Source organism: Lolium rigidum, chromosome 4, assembly GCF_022539505.1.
Source record: "Lolium rigidum isolate FL_2022 chromosome 4, APGP_CSIRO_Lrig_0.1, whole genome shotgun sequence".
In the NCBI taxonomy this organism is placed as follows: Eukaryota; Viridiplantae; Streptophyta; class Magnoliopsida; order Poales; family Poaceae; genus Lolium; species Lolium rigidum.
The window spans coordinates 250,150,586-250,167,302 of record NC_061511.1 but is presented as its reverse complement, the minus strand read 5'-3'; the positions used below and the strand labels follow the sequence as shown (position 1 = coordinate 250,167,302).

General features: G+C 46.9%; 2 protein-coding genes across 4 annotated transcripts; one reads left to right on the top strand and one right to left on the bottom strand.

Annotated features, from left to right (window-relative positions):
- Window positions 1–452: 452 nt before the first annotated feature.
- Window positions 453–2,951, top strand: LOC124707483 (polyubiquitin). Of its 3 annotated transcripts, none has more exons than XM_047239140.1 (3): window positions 453–583; window positions 1,541–2,413; window positions 2,870–2,951. In XM_047239140.1, the coding sequence occupies exons 2-3, from the start codon at window positions 1,541–1,543 to the stop codon at window positions 2,912–2,914; spliced, it is 918 nt and encodes a 305-aa protein (XP_047095096.1). In that variant the 5' UTR covers window positions 453–583; the 3' UTR covers window positions 2,915–2,951. The 3 variants fall into 3 exon arrangements, with proteins under 3 accessions (XP_047095096.1, XP_047095095.1, XP_047095094.1); XM_047239139.1 differs by having other exon boundaries at window positions 1,541–2,641; XM_047239138.1 differs by having other exon boundaries at window positions 1,541–2,951.
- Window positions 2,952–7,549: 4,598 nt separating this feature from the next.
- On the bottom strand, window positions 7,550–10,545 carry LOC124707482 (probable glucan 1,3-beta-glucosidase A). Its single transcript, XM_047239137.1, has 8 exons — window positions 10,268–10,545; window positions 10,039–10,158; window positions 9,748–9,933; window positions 9,249–9,407; window positions 8,624–8,793; window positions 8,373–8,528; window positions 7,912–8,267; window positions 7,550–7,809 (listed from the first exon to the last, which is right to left on the bottom strand). The coding sequence occupies exons 1-8, from the start codon at window positions 10,493–10,495 to the stop codon at window positions 7,622–7,624; spliced, it is 1,563 nt and encodes a 520-aa protein (XP_047095093.1). The 5' UTR covers window positions 10,496–10,545; the 3' UTR covers window positions 7,550–7,621.
- Between the last annotated feature and the right edge of the window lie 6,172 nt (window positions 10,546–16,717).

Genomic DNA, 16,717 nt, shown 5'->3' with positions numbered 1-16,717 from the left:
TGACGGGTGTGAATGGCGGTGTCATGGTGGTGTTCGTCTTCGTGTTCGATGACGTGGTGATGCGTGTGACCGGCGTGACCAACGGTGTTATGGTGGTGTTCAGCGATATCGTTGGCGACGTGTCTGACGGGCGTGAACGGCGGTGTTATTGTGGTGTTCGTCTTTGTGTTCGGCGACATGGAGGCCTTTTCTTCAAATTTTAGGTTTCTGATGGTAAAGGGCTTCCTTGCAAAATATACCGCCACGTTGTTGGATTGAATGCATCTCTAGGGTCTTCTAGACCCCTTTTCTGTTCAGAAAAATAAGAAAACTGCCAACGGCACCAAACGGCCTAGCCTCGGTATCTCCGCGGCGGGCGGCTTTTTCGCCGGAATTGCGTGGGAGGGACGGACTCCGCCCCGATTCGTCATCCGTGCCGTGGCCTTGCGGGACTCTTCCACCCTCCCATCGGCGCCGCCTATAAATTCCCACCTCCTCTCTTCTCTCCCTCGCATCCAATCCAATCCAATTCCCTCCGTTCTCTTCTCACCGAGGAATCTCAGACCGATCGAGATCGAAGCCAAGCTCTCTCGTCCTCCTCAAGGTACGCGAGTTTCCAATCGGTCCTCCTGTTCGTCTTATTTGATTTGATTCAAGTCCTTCCTCGGTAGATCGATTGTTATTGGATACGCTCGATCGTGTAGTAGATCTGCTGGCTGAGGCGCTATTATGGTTGATACATAGATCGATGTAGGTTCGGCTCGGATTATCGTGAAATCCCGCTCGATTATCTCTGGATTGCTATGGCCTATTATTGTTGATCGGCTGCTGTTGGTTCGGCTTCGTGAAATCCCCCTCGACTATCCCTTAATTATTGAGCAGATCTGCCGATTAGAGGTGCGTCTGGCATTAATTCGGTTCATCTATCTAGGTGTACTTGTCTGATTCCGGTCGGTTGCTGCTAAATCGTCTTGTGGATTCCTGATTCCTTAGCGCTCAGGCTGTGTGTTATATTGCGCCTAACCCTGATACGCCTGGAATATGCCTTCGTTCTCATAGTTGCTTGTCCGATCCAAACTTTGTGCCATCGGCTATACTCTGCAGATCATGTGCGTCTGGCAATAATCGTTGATTCATTGTTGCGTGCTTAACCCTGAAATGTTAGAAACTTTAGAACTTGATGATACGTATTAATTAGTCTCCTGTTCATCTTTTTGTTGAGATGTTTCATACTAGTTAAGAAACTCTCTTGGATCATCTCATTTCCTAGTTAGGATTTCTCTATTGGATCGGCACATGCTCTGGTTTTTGTATTGCTTATGTCGTGCAGATGCTCTGGTTCCTGTATAGCTTATGTCCTGCAGATGCTCTGGTTCTTGTATTGCTTATGTCCTGCAGATGCTCTGGTTCTTGTATTGCTTATGTCCTGCATATGCTCTGGTTCTTGTATTGCTTATGTCCTGTGGTTCTTGTATTGCTTATGTCCTGTGGTTCTTGTATTGCTTATGTCCTGCAGATTTGAGATCACTGTGTCTTACTCTTGTCTACTTTGTGTTTACAGATGCAGATCTTTGTGAAGACCCTCACCGGCAAGACCATCACCCTCGAGGTCGAGTCCTCCGATACCATCGACAACGTTAAGGCGAAGATCCAGGACAAGGAGGGCATCCCCCCGGACCAGCAGCGCCTCATCTTTGCTGGCAAGCAGCTCGAGGACGGCCGCACCCTCGCTGACTACAACATCCAGAAGGAGTCCACCCTTCACCTGGTGCTCCGCCTTCGAGGTGGCATGCAGATCTTCGTCAAGACCCTCACTGGCAAGACCATCACACTGGAGGTCGAGTCCTCTGACACGATCGATAATGTGAAGGCCAAGATCCAGGACAAGGAGGGCATCCCCCCGGACCAGCAGCGCCTCATCTTCGCCGGCAAGCAGCTTGAGGACGGCCGCACCCTCGCTGACTACAACATCCAGAAGGAGTCCACCCTCCACCTGGTGCTCCGCCTTCGTGGTGGCATGCAGATCTTCGTGAAGACCCTCACTGGCAAGACCATCACCCTTGAGGTCGAGTCATCTGACACCATCGACAATGTTAAGGCAAAGATCCAGGACAAGGAGGGTATTCCCCCGGACCAGCAGCGCCTCATCTTCGCCGGCAAGCAGCTTGAGGACGGCCGCACCCTCGCTGACTACAACATCCAGAAGGAGTCCACCCTCCACCTGGTGCTCCGCCTCCGTGGTGGCATGCAGATCTTCGTCAAGACCCTCACTGGCAAGACTATCACCTTGGAGGTTGAGTCCTCTGACACCATCGATAATGTGAAGGCCAAGATCCAGGACAAGGAGGGCATCCCCCCGGACCAGCAGCGCCTCATCTTTGCCGGCAAGCAGCTCGAGGATGGCCGCACCCTCGCTGACTACAACATCCAGAAGGAATCCACCCTCCACCTGGTTCTCCGCCTCCGTGGTGGCATGCAGATCTTCGTCAAGACCCTCACTGGCAAGACCATCACCCTGGAGGTTGAGTCCTCTGACACCATTGACAACGTCAAGGCGAAGATCCAGGACAAGGAGGGTATTCCCCCGGACCAGCAGCGTCTTATCTTTGCTGGAAAGCAGCTTGAGGATGGCCGCACCCTTGCGGATTATAACATCCAGAAGGAGTCCACCCTTCACCTTGTCCTCCGCCTCCGTGGTGGGATGCAGATCTTCGTCAAGACCCTCACTGGTAAGACCATCACCCTGGAGGTTGAGTCTTCTGACACCATCGACAATGTGAAGGCAAAGATCCAGGACAAGGAGGGCATCCCCCCGGACCAGCAGCGTCTCATCTTCGCCGGTAAGCAGCTTGAGGATGGCCGCACCCTGGCGGACTATAACATACAGAAGGAGTCCACCCTCCACTTGGTGCTCCGCCTCCGTGGTGGCCAGTAGGTGCCTAGCAATGGCGCTGCTTATTTCTGTGGGTTCATAAGTCTGATGCCGTTGGTGTGCTCCGGTGGAGCTGTCATTGTGTCCTCTGCTCTGGTCGTGTATTTCTTTCTGTCGTGTTGATGTCTACTTTACTTTTGTTTACAAACTTCTGCTGTGATGCAGCAGCTTTGGTTGAACTGTGCTGAATGAATAATTTGAACCTTGGACGTAGTGTGAAATCCTGCTATCTCTTTGCTGCTGTGTTCTTGTTCTCTTCAAGTGATTCTTTGGATTTTGTTAACTGAAGTCTCTATTTTGATTTCAGCTCAAATTTAGCTGATAGATGAACTAACACTTTATTTGGACAATAGAAAACGAATGTTTGTCTAGCCTCGTCTGCATATTGGCATAACGAGATGATTGTCAATGCTATCCGTTCAGAACTTAAGCATATATTACATGACATCTACGAGACAATGGGTACAAGATTCTTACATATTAATTAATATCTCGAACAAAACCTCACATTTATAGTTTTAAATGTACCTGAGCAGCTAAGTTCTAAATTACCTTGAGGAGATAAGCTCTGAATTGTTTGCCCTCGGACATTTGCAGTTTTACTGTTTGTGAAATTAGAGTAGCCATTTTGTAAGTTGCCGATTGCAGCATGTTGCAATCTTATGGAGTCATGAACGTCCATCGTGCATTCGTGCTTCCAGTAGTCTCCCCGCCAAGTGGAGAAACTGAGAATTCCTGCTGTCCTCCATGATGCTCTGCAGCTGAGTGTACATTTGAGGTCGCAGTAATTTTGATAATCATGAAAATGTTCGTTAGTGATTTTCCCGTCCCAACTTCAAATTTGGTGGCCGATATGTAAGATGAAAAGCATTTTTCAGATAATGTCGTTACAGCTTTATGTATCTTCTTATGTTCTGAGTTCTGACCAATTTTTCGCAAGTGCAGAGTTCCTGACTTTCTCCACGCAGGTGAATGTTCATTGGGCTACGTTTCCTAACTTTCTCCACGCCGGTGGATGTTCCTTGGGCTACGTGAGCAATTGAGGTACAGAGTTCGAATCAAATGTGCAATTCAATACAATCGACCATATACGGTACTAGTAAACTATGAGATATCTTTGCCTCTCTCCTGAGTCTTGATGCCTACCATTCCCATCCGATGAATAGGACCATGAGATAGCAGAAAAGAGAGACAACAAATCAATCTGCACAGTTGTTTGAAAAAAAAAACCCCAGAACCGCCGCATAATTTACGTACACTTGGTTCGCAAGTCTACCACGCACGGCCATGCTGGCTTTTATTCCCTCCATTTAAAAAACAAGACATGTATTTTTTTTTTGTCAAAAGTCAATATTTTCTAAATTTGATCAAGTTTTTATATAGTTAAAAATATGACTAACAAAAATACCAAATGAATAGATTCACCATAAAAAATAGAATTCATTTCTTTAATATTGTATAAATGTTCATAATTTTTATATATATTTGGTCAAACTAAGTGTAGTTTTATATATACCAAACAAAGTACTTCCATTCTGTGAGGAGTGCATTCCTCTCTTCCTTCACCATTTGGATAACTGAACATACAATCTCTTCTCTTTGTAATGAATTAGAAATTAGAAGAACTCCTGTCCTTGCCTTGGCAAAAATAAAAAAGATTCGGAGAGAGATATAATCTCTGGCTAGTGCAAATTTACGTTTTATTCAAACTTCATGAGTGATGACATAGTGATTTTCTTAGCTTTTCAAGGAGATGTATCCTTTTTTGATCATCCACTCCATATTCCAGTGGTCATTAACATTCTCCATATATCTACGCATTTGCCTACATCTGGTAGTCTTCCTTTGTTGTGTTGGGCACTTAGCCATTTTGTGAGTCGGAAGCCAACCACGCACGGCCATGTTGGCTTTTATTCCCTCCGTTTCAAAAACAAGACATTTAAATTTTGTCAAAAGTTAATATTTTCTAAATTTGATCAAGTTTATAGATACAGTACGACCAACAACTATACCAGATCAATAGATTCACCATAATTTTTCTAGTAATCTTTTTCTTCAATATTGTAAATGTTCATATTTATTGTATATATTTGGTCAAACTAAGAATACTCGGACTAAATTTATACGACTCAATTTTTGGAACGGGGGTAGTACTTCCATTTTGTGAGGAGTGCATTTCCTCTCTCTCTTTACCACTTGCATAACTGAACATACACTTTCTCCTTTTCACATTGTCACAATAGAAAACACTCGTAGAGAGATTTAAGCTCCAGCTAGTGCAAATTTGTTCATCATAAGTTGTTATTCAAACTTCATGAGTGATAACATATCGTTTTTCTTAGCTTTTCTCAAGGAGATGTATCCATTTTTCATCATCCACTCCATATTCCAGTGTTCATCTAAAAGTGGCCTGCCCATACACATCCATCTGCGCCTTGGCGTACATCTGGTACTCTTCCTTTGTTGCGTCGGGCACTAGGCACTCAGCCACCCATTCTCCTCTAAAAACATAATAGTAATAATATGCATAGATTTCTTAATAATTTGAGGATCAGCGGGCGGCGGGTCCAAAACAGGATGGATCGCTCAGCTAACACTTACCGACAAAGGTGAGAGGGCCGTTGTGCGTGGTGACTTTGCTGAGCTCGCCGGATAAGTTGGTCAGCTAACACTTATCTTGAGGAGCTCAGCTCGTTTGCCCTTGCGAAGGCCAAGCCACAAGATGTTTGCAGTTTTACTGTTTGTGAAATTCGAGTAGCGGTTTTGTAAGTAGCCCGTCATGGACATCTATCATGAGTTTGATCGTGCTTCTCCAATAGTCTCCTCTGTTGAAATATTGGGTCCACTTTTAGTGGCCCACATTAGATTTCAGATTTCCTTATAAATCTCAAAACCTAAATTGTGGCATCCCATATGAGTTTGAGCCCAAGTGGGTGGCAGCTCACTAGGGAGTGGCAAGAGGTGGGGAGTTTAATAAAGTTGGGAGGAAGTTAGACCACCTTATAAGGTGGGTTGTTCCACCACTAGTAATTGAGTGAGAAGAGGAGTGGTTTACTCGCGCTCCTCCTCGCTCGCTCGTCTCGACTCGACTCAACACGGCACAACACGACACGCGCTCGTGGTGAGTTGATTGAGCCTCGAGCCGAGACTTTATAATCTCTTGTCCGGCTACCGCAGAAACACATCTAATACATGATTTAGGGTTCTGGCACCTCTCTCTGCTTGCGCCGCTAACGTAGCCTACTCCATCCCGCGCACCGACGTGCATCAGCGAACAGGAGAGCAGGTCTCCGGAACCGCTCGCCCTTGTGATCCTGTACGGGAGAGGGCGAATTAGGTCTTTGGGACTCTGCGCGACTGCTCAAGCTCTTCATCACAGGTCGCCTTCCATCCAAGTCGGGTGGTGTTGCCTACCGTCGTCTTCAACGCCTTCTACTTCAACCCATCGTCCCTGTCGTCAGCAACGTTACTGCAGCGACATCATCTACTACACCTCCACCAGATCGGTACGTGCAACATATCTCGATCTGTTTAGCGATGAATGCTTTACCGTTTGCGCTGCTGCTACTCATGTTGATTAATACGTCTAGTATGTTCGAGTTTCACATGTTAGTAGTTGATGTCATCATGTTTTATATTCTGGAATTAATCATGAAAATTGAGCCTAATTATCCAACATCCTCCCCGCCAAGAGGAGAAACCGATAATTCCTGCTATCCTCCGTGACGCTCTGCACCTGCGTGTACACGAAGAACCATGTTGCTTGTTGGTTATTCTCCGTGATATGTAAAGGTTAGGTTGCAGTAATTTTGATGATCATGAAAATGTTCCTTCTCAAGTGATTTTGCCGTCCCAACATCAAATTTGGTGGCCGATATGTAGGACGAGAAGAATTTTAGATAATGCCGTTACAACATTATGTATCTTCGTATATTCTGACCAATTTTTCGCAAGTGCAGAGTTCCTAACTTTCTCCTCGCCAGTGGATGTTCCTTGGGCTACATGAGCAATTGAGGTACGCAGCTCGAATGAAACGAGTAATTTACTACAGTCGCCTATATACGGTACTAGTAAACAATGAGATGGCTTTGCCTCTCTCCTGAGTCCTGATGCCGACCATTCCCATCCGATGAATAGGACCACGAGATAGAGGGAAAAGAGACAACAAATCAATCTCTGCAGTTATTTGAAAATAAAACACAGAATCAAACGTATAATTGACATGTACTTGGTTCGGAAGCCTACCACCATCACGCACGGCCATATTCGCTTTTATTCCCTCCGTTTCATAAACAAGGCGTGTATTTTTTGTCAAAAGACAATGTTTTCTATATTTGATCAAGTTTATACATAGAAGTATGGCCAACAACAATACCAAGTCTATAGATTCACCATATTGTAAATGCTCATATTTTTTTGTATATATTTGGTCAAACTAAGTATACTTTGACTAAACTTATACGACTTAATTTTTTAAACAGAGGTAGTACGCCAATTTTGTGCGGCGTGCATTCGTCTCTTTCTTTACCATTTGGATAACTAACTGAACATACACTTTCTTTCCTTCGTAATGGATTAGAAATTAGAAGAACTCCTGTCCTTGCCTTGGCAAAAATAAAAAAGACTCATTGAGGGATATGAGCTCCGGCTAGTGCAAATTTATTCATCATAAATCGTTATTCAAACTTCATGAGTGATGACATATCAATCCTAGCTTTTCAAGGAGATGTATCCATTCTTGATCATCCACTGCATATTCCAGTGGTCATTAACATTCTTGAGAGTCCAATAGGCCCATCCAAAAGTGGCCTGCCCATAGACATCCATCTGCGCCTTTGCATACATCTGGTACTCTTCCTTTGTTGCATTAGGCACAAGCCACTCAGCCACCCATTCTCCTGTGAAAACATAATAATAATAACATGCATAGATTTCTTAATAATTTGAAGATCAGCGGGCGGCGGGTCCAAAACAGGATGGATCGGTGAGCTAACACTTACCCACAAAGGTGAGAGGGCCGTTGTGCGTGGTGACCTTGCTGAGCTCGCCGGAGAAGTTGGTCCTGATGAAGTCGATGTTCTGGTCCACGGTGAGGTTGTTGAAGATGCTGTTGAACACGGTATAGTAGTGCACGTCGAGGACGCTTCCGGGAAACGCGCCGGCGAACTCGAGTAGCTCGGTGGTGTTCTCCCCGATCCCGAGCCGGTTGGACATGACCACGTATGCCGTCGACGAGTGCCTCCTGACGGCGTGGTACCCGTCTCGGTAGTACTTCATCAGGCTTGCTAGTGAAGTGCCTGGCGCCAGCGGCTCGTTCATCAGCTCCACCGCCAGCAGGCTCGGGCTCTTGGCGTACCTGCAGAACCATTAACCGATTCAGGTGAAGTGAAGGCCAAGGTTAATTTGCTCTTGGAGATCGATTCGCTGGATGTTTAATTTGCTTATCGATCTGCAGGCTGACCTGGACGCGAGGAACTCGATGACCTGCACCGTTTGCGCAATGTTGGCATCGGTGGTTCCCCAGTTCTGCGTGCCATCTCTGGAGGAGCTGTGCTCCCAGGGGTTCTGTGACCCCGGAGCTGCGTGCAGGTCGACGATCACACCCAGATTGTACTTCCTGTCCACGCACACGGCACACAGGTTGAATATAAGTAAGATTGATGATATGGTGAAATGTATCTTAGGAATTTGAGCAAAAACATTCAGACTTACTCTGCCCATTTGAATGCGTTGTCCAAAGTTTTGAGCGAGCCTCCAACGTAGGGAGCCGGAGGGCTGGGGTCGCTGGCGATCCACCATCCGACCGGGATTCTCACCGCCGTCAGCCCGCTTTCTGAGATGAACCTGAAGTCTTCTTCAACTATGTATGTTTTCCAGTGGTTCTGCAAATTTACCAGCCATGTAAGTCACTCAAATAACTTCATCAGAGGTAGTAGACAAAAATGTGCGCGCTGATGCTGTTAGTTTGTTCGTTTATTCAGTGACAGTTGCGGACTCGAAAGCTCCAAACCATATACTATGTACAGTATGGTGCAGCTTGTGTTGTTATTACTGTCAATCTACAGTCAGTTATTTGTCCTAGTTTGCCACTTGCATTCACGTGCCGAACTCTTGAAAGGAATTGCAGATAATGGTAACGCGATCTCGCTCTAACATGTTGGGATATTGCTTCCAATACGGAACTATTCGCGCCCCAATCATTCCATCTAGTATATATTTTTGTTGTCTTCTCTTATTAGGCATGGACCCCTTAAGAACAGGATCGATCTCCCCAAATCGTGAACAGAAGTGCAAGCAACCAGCGAGACACATCACATGGAAATTATTGGTGTCTTACCTTGAGAACCGGTGTAGCCTTGGACGTGCCGTATCCGTTGCAGATCTGGTACTCCCCTTGCAGCTGCCCGACTTTGGTCACTGCAAACACCGACGGGTCGTCGTCTCCCCAGCTCGTGCTCTGGCCGTAGTCCGCTGTCATCGAGCCATCTTTCTTTGCCTGGCATACGTGTAAATTTTACGAAATGGGAATGAAAAATTGCCGGCCAAACATGCTGTTTTTGGCTCGGCGACAGGCTGAAGTACTGGTAAATGTTGACTAGTATTTGATTTGTCATGGCAGTCTAGTGGCATATCCGAAATAGTTAAGAAATGATTATCAAAAAATGAAAACAATACTAGCAAGTAGAGTTAGGCAGGAAGACTAGTCGTAATGCGTTGAACCACCGGCGGCGCGCCAGCGCTAGCGACGTTTGCAAAAGAAGGTTCCATGCGCCGAAGCCGACCCACTAGCTTATCCAGTGTGCGCTCTAGCTTTCTTAAAATGTTTATCTTCTCACCTGCAAGAAGAAGCCGTTTGGCGCCATAATGCGCGTCCTGGTCTTGTCGGGGTTGCGCACTAGCTGGAACGCCTCCGACTGCCCCGGCGACAGCGCAGTCGCCACTACCGCGCCGTCGGTGTCCACGCCCATGAACTGGCCGCCGAACACCCTCAGGTTGAACGTCGTCTCATTGATCCTCCACAGCTGAAGCAAAACACTCAGTCAGACCAGACCAGTTCTCTCCTATAAACAACACAAACGACACTAGTCACTAGCTAGCACGCTACGTTGTAAGATGATCAATCCAACCTTGAAGGTCTCCCATCCGGAGGCCTGCGTCCGGTTCGCAACGACCACCGTGCCGCCGCCCTGCTCGGCGGCGAAGTACACGCCCCACGGCACCGACTTGAACTGCAGCTGCGTTCCATCCTGCGCATCGTACGTACGTTTACCAGGAGCAAGAAACCAGTCAAGCAAAAACAGAGCGCCATTAACGCACGCACGTACACGACGAAGCTAGGTTAGTTAAATTGGGTACCAAGAGATCCTTGTTGGGGATGGCGTCGAAGAGGGATGGGAGGATCCAGCCCTCCGTCACGAGCCAGCCGCCGAGGCAAACGGCCCGGACGGGGAGGCGAGAGGAGCTCTTGGGCGACGGCGGCGTCCTCTTGCCGTGGGAGAGGGAGCAGAGCCATGAGAAGCACAGGAGCAGGAGGCAGACGCTGTGGAAGAGACGGCTGCTGGTGCCATGGCGGCTCATTTGCATGGCTGCTTGTTTTTCCGATCGAGTGGCTGGGCATTCTACTCTGCTCTGCTCCGCACGCATATATATGGGCGTGGAGATGTTGTGATGCGTAACGGTCAGAGCGTCGGTGATGAATGCAAGATTAGAGAGGGAGGTTGTCCTCGTCAGAGGGCGGCCGCCGTTTACATCGACCAGCTGGTAATGGAATAGACTCAGCTCAGTCAACCTTCTGAAGATTCAACTGGTAAATACTCCTATGTGCGAACATAGATTGATGACTAATAACTCTTAAGAAAACAATGCCATTAAATCCACCCTTGCATGACTCTACGCCGTATCGTACGTCTGGATGAAATTAAGGATGCTGACCATAATTTAGGATCGTATTTTCAAACGAAGAAAAAAGAGTCCTCGCGCCAGGGAATCCTCTACCCCCTATTCTTTCTAATGCAGTTGAAAGTTATGATTGAGAGAGCCAAGTCAGATGATCTAATTAATGGGGGTGGTGCCTCATCCTGTGGAAAATGGACTGTCTATTCTACAATGTGCAGATAGTACCATCCTCAGTATGGATCATGATAGCAAAAGAAACAAGGAACCCGAACCTGTTGGCTGGGTGCAACTGTCGAAAACACGAGTGCCAAAACGACCAGCGTACGTACTTCAGTTCTAGATCAAGTTTGGAAAGTAACAAACAAAATTAAAAATACTGACTTTCCAAGTGAAGTGTGGGGGCCTCGGTGTCTTGTATAAAAAGATGTGAGTATGTTAGCAAGATGGTTATTCAAGTCCATCAATGAGGATGATGTGTGATAGTTATCTGAGATAAAATAATGGGGATCAAAGACTCTTACCCAAATAGAGTGCAAACCAAGGGGAATTCAATTTTGGGCAGCCTTTATGAGTGTCAAATGGTTCTTTCTTTTGTTTTGTTTTGCTTTGTTTTTATGACATTAAATACTCTCAAAGGTGAGGGGAACAACTGTTGAACCAGTACGTACGGGACTCCTAGGAGAAGGCGATCGGGAGGCGGCAGGAAAAACCCATCTAGGGTTCCATCCCCTCGCCGGCGATGCCGGCGATCCGCTCCGCCTTTAGTGGCCTTGGGGCCTTGGAGGTGTGGCAGACCACGGCCTCTCGCCGGCGGGAGGATTTTCGTTCTTTGTTAGGTTATTTTTAGTGTCTTCTTCGGGATGGTGAGGCATGTGCCAGACAGGTCTCGCGGGATCCAATCGGTTTTCGTGTTTGTTGGTGTGGTCTTCCGATGTACGGTTATCATCATCTTTGGCGATGGTTGTTGCGCTGGTGTTTTGGGGCCTTAACACTACGACTTTTCGTTTGTCTACTATAATAAGCTCTACAACGACAAGCTTTGCCCGGCTCTGGTGATGGAGGGGCGAGAACGGCGGTGCACCTTCGGCTCGCGTCAGTGTTTGTAGTTGTCACTAGGTGGTCGAAAGACCTACTTGTAATTTTTATTACTTTTGGATCTGTTTGTACTGTTGTTGATGATTATTAATAGATCGGCAAAATTTTCGAAAAAAAAACTCTCAAAGATGGATCTCATGTGATATTCTGGGAGGATATCTTGCTTGTAAATACATCCTCCATCCAACAATATTCAAGTCTATGCAACACTGCAAGGGTTAAAAATACCTCGATTGCATCAGTTATGGAACGCAATGGGCCAAGTCTAGTGTTTCAGCAAGTTTTGATGGACCAAAGTTTGACCGCTTGGAACTTATGGATCGTCTTTCTAGCATCCACTTAGATGAAATTTACACAAATGGTCAATGTTTTGCCAACACTATGCAAACACATTATTTTTTATAGGACTGGTAATGCAATGTTACCAATAGGCTATAGTACAACCAAACTAAAAATCCCGCAATGTGGTAGTCAACAATAGGATTTTCCGTACCTAATTAGTAGGCCTCTGGTATATTTATATATTGTTGAGTTAACAACTTGTATATCAATAATATAATTGCATTAATCATTGGAGTACAAATAGATTCTACAACTACCGTATATACGGAAATCATGAGGCTGCATTTTTTGCTTAGAGTAAAGTCTGAAATAAACCCTGAACTTATAGACAGTGTCATGATCAAACCTCAAACTTCTAATCCCGGCTCCTAGCACCTTGAACTTGCAGTTCCCGGTCTGATGTGACATTTAGGCCATTCCCAAACAGGAGGATTGCTCACGTGGCGACTATCTTCTCATCTCTAGCACCGACATCTATGGCCTACACAAGTCACAATATTAATTTGTTTCTCTCCTGAGTCCGTCGCGCCATCTCTCAAGGACAAGGTCGTGCGCCTCCTCGTCCCTATCCCAAGCAGCGGCGACGCCCGCATCGCGCACATCTGTGAGCCTGTGGTGGTGTCTTTCGTGCCGAGCACCAATGGTCGTGCGAGCCTCCGTCCTGAGCAGCACCGGCGGCCACAACCCCCTTCCTGAGGAGCAGGTGCTCCTTCTGGCAGTGTCCCCGCCCACAATATATACCACCCGAATCGAGTGGAGGAGCTTCTTCCTCCTCCAATCTCACCATTGTCGCTCCCTTGTGTGCACGCAGAGAGCTCGAGGAGTTCAACTGAACCTAAACGTTGCCTCACCTCGAGGAGTTCCTTCGAACCTGAGGCTAGGAGCCACCCCTAGATCGTCCGTGCCTCCTCGAGCTCCACCGCGACCCAGTCTGCGCCGCCCGGAGGTCTTTTGCGCCCGATCTGACCGTTCCGAGCGCGGGAGCTGCGCCGCCACGGGCTCTTGAGCGTGCCACTCCAAATCCGATCTCGCCCACGCCGTTGTCGAACCCGTCCGCAACTGTACAGCGGCGTAGTTCACAGCCCCTGCGAGCAGAGTACCGGTGTTAGTTCCAGTGAATTCAGCAGATGAACTTCAATCGTGCTCTCTCAGTTCACTAATTCATTATATCATTGTCCATATAATGGCTAATCTAATTGGATATTTTCCAAATCGTATAAGAATTGAGTTGGTGGCGAAACTTTGCCTCATTTGAGGGATTCACGAGCAGGATTTTAATGAATATGAACCGCACTGCTGCACAAAGGTCTTTGAGTTCTCTGTCGCTGCTCATGCCGTCATGGAGAACGATACCGTCATGGAAGCGCACCTCCTGCTGGGACATGGACGGGTGAGCGCTCTGATTCCTCCTGGGAAGCCATGGTGACTACGGCGGCGAGCGCCAAACTTGGGATTGAAGGGAACTTGGGCAGCGTGGCCACTAAACGATTATGGCCGAGGGGAACTCCACAATTCATGCGGATGGTCACCTTTTCTTCCTTCTGGGCATCGCGTGAGGAAGAAAGCGACCGACATGATGGTGCTGAGTCCGAGATAAGTCAAAATTCCCAGCGTTGACTACTACCACGTCAGCAAATCCCGGAAGGCGGAAGGAAACGAACGCGAGGTGAGTAACGACCGGGATCAGAAGTACAGGGTGCTGATTTCAGGGAACGAGAGTTCAGGGTTTGATTCGGACCACCTCTATAAACTCAGGGTTTGAAACAAACTTTACTCTTTTGCTTATCCTCTTTCTAGAGCCATGTGCACCCAACTTATCACCTCCTCGATGCACTGCTAATGTGATTGTTAATTGTTCGAGGGAGCTCTCAACTCGGTTCCATGCTTGATCCTTCTTGAGTGGTTGGAGCTTATGCTCTATATGTTGATCACTATCACTCAGGGACTAGGTTTCCCAACATGGGTGGCGACTGGCGACCTAGTCTCCGTATTTTGGTATCATGAGCCCTACGGTGGCATTAGGGTTTGTTTTTCTTTTATTTCTAGCAACAACAAAATTTGTTACGTTTGTTTATGTTTGTGTTCTTGTACATGTTGGCTGGGTGCATCTATGCTGGAGAGGCCGGAAGCTGAACTTTTTCAGGCTGTATCGTTAGATATGGTGAAGAATCAAAAAAAAAGTTTTGATTTAAATTTTTTTATTTTGAATGCATGTTTTATTATTTTTAATAACATATTACCCCCATTCTAAAATATAAACATTTTTTATAGAAAAAATAGCTGTCTAAAAAGGCTTATATTTAGGAACAATGGTAGTATTATTTGTGGAAATGGTAGTCCTACTATGAGGAGTAACATGCATTTTGAACACACAAGGTGGTGTTCATATCAAGAAATGTCCAATTGCCTAAACCACCATCTCCACCTAATATTAATGCATGTGTTATTTTAAAGGTGCTGGTCAATCCTGAAATTCCTCCTACAGTACTCATCTTTAGACCAGCATTGTAGTAGTTTGATGAGGAATATATGTAGCTGTACCCCAGCAGTCTCTTTTTGAGAGAGTTTCCTTTTGTTCCGAAACCGAGTAAAGAGTGTTCAGTAAACTAGGATATCATACTAGCCCTGCTACAAGTCTACAACAAGGTACACGCAACACATGGATGCATGGTCCTGCCGGCCGATGGCCTCAGAGGCTGGAGGCATGTAGCTCCTGGCCTTATCGCCGGGAAGGCATAACCATGCTAGATCTTGGAGATATATACACTCTATGAATACATCACCATGCTAGATCTTGGAGATATATACACTCTATGAATACATCACCATGCTAGATCTTGGAGATATATACACTCTATGAATACATCAGTGAACTCGTGAGTAAAAGAAAAAAACCTTGGCGCTTTGGAATCGAGTTGTGGACTTGTAGTGGCGTGCCATGGCGAATTGGTGATTGGTGCCAGTCACAGGTGCACGCCGGCCGGAGCCTGGAATCGTGCAAGTAGTCCACCGGCGTCTCTTCTCTTCCACAGAATGTGACAATCACGCCTTGGTGTCTCACGGGACTAGATACTGTGCTGTGCCTCTTATCTTCCACTCGACGTCTCCACCGGCGTCTATTCTCTTCCACTGTCACAGGCCTAGCTACTGTGCAGGACCAGTCACAGTCAGCAATCTTGGCCGGAGTGCTGTTCTCGTATCTGCATGGAACAAGGTCACGCTGTTTTTCCAGGCCCAAGCCAAGCAGTTCATACCAAGATTTTCCCCATTACCTGTACGTCCCTCACCATCGCTAACCAGCGTTTTGAGGCATTCTCCGCACTTGCAAGCCACCATTGTCGAACTCCATTTGCGTGGCAATGGCTGCATCCATCCGGCAGATCCCAGACTCCTAGCAATTATCATGCAGCCCAAGAGCAACCAACCTTAGAGCATTATCTCCCAAACGGTGACGGTGCCGGATTGAGCATTTGAAGACGTGTTTCGTTCGTGTCGTGTTTGGGGGACGTCGCTCGCCAGCCGTGTCCCTCAAACGCCGCCCTCAAACATTAAAGTACTTTTTTTATTTTTTGCATTTTTATTTCAATAAAGAGAAGAAATATTCCACAAACTAATACATAATTGGAAACGTGGTTTACGAAGACATAATTTGAAACATGTTTTTCACAAACTAATACATAGTTTGAACCATGGTCGATAAAAATATACAATATTGCAAAATAACTAAACCTAACTAGACCGGGCATCGAAGGTTTCGTGTGTTCGCTGCTATGAAAGAACACTTGAGGGCACACCCAGTCACCCAAACTGAAAATTCCAGCTGGTGAGGGTGCCCCTGTTGGTTCTTCCGAGGAAGAACAACCAGAAACCTCCGTGCATATATTCACGAAGAAACAACACTCTTCAATCGTCGTCCTCCTCGACGATGTCGCCGTGGTAGTTCCGGCAGCAACGCGACTCGTCGAACATTTTGACGCTCATGTCCCTCTCGCCAAAGTAGGACAACACGAGCACGAAGCCGGCTTCGAGGCGGTGGTAGCGCGCGAACTTCTCCCAGCCGATGTGGAGGCCACACGCGTTGTAGATCACGTCGACGATCCAGCGGCAGCAGCTGCATTCATCCTCCCGCAGATGCAGCGAGCCCGGGCGCTCGTCGCCGGCAACGAAGTCGACGAAGGTGTTCGGCAGCCTCTGGATGCCGTGTGGGTCACTCTTGAGGACGACGATCCTGTAGGATAACGTTGCATAGAAAACAAAAAATTTTCCTACCGCGAACACGCAATCCAAGCCAAGATGCAATCTAGAAGACGGTAGCAACGAGGGGGTATCGAGTCTCACCCTTGAAGAGATTCCAAAGCCTACAAGATGAGGCTCTTGTTGCTGCGGTAGACGTTCACTTGCCGCTTGCAAAAGCGCGTAGAAGATCTTGATCACGATCGGTTCCGGCGCCACGAACGGCAGCACCTCCGTACT

Coding starts and splice junctions, on each gene's coding strand:
- LOC124707483 (XM_047239138.1), top strand. CDS start 1,541: ATGCAGATCTTTGTGAAGACCCTCACCGGCAAGACCATCACCCTCGAG.
- LOC124707482 (XM_047239137.1), bottom strand. CDS start 10,495: ATGCAAATGAGCCGCCATGGCACCAGCAGCCGTCTCTTCCACAGCGTC. Junction 9,408..9,747: donor CAAACGGCTTCTTCTTGCAG/GTGAGAAGATAA, acceptor CACGTATGCCAG/GCAAAGAAAGATGGCTCGAT. Junction 8,268..8,372: donor ATCGAGTTCCTCGCGTCCAG/GTCAGCCTGCAG, acceptor ATGGTTCTGCAG/GTACGCCAAGAGCCCGAGCC.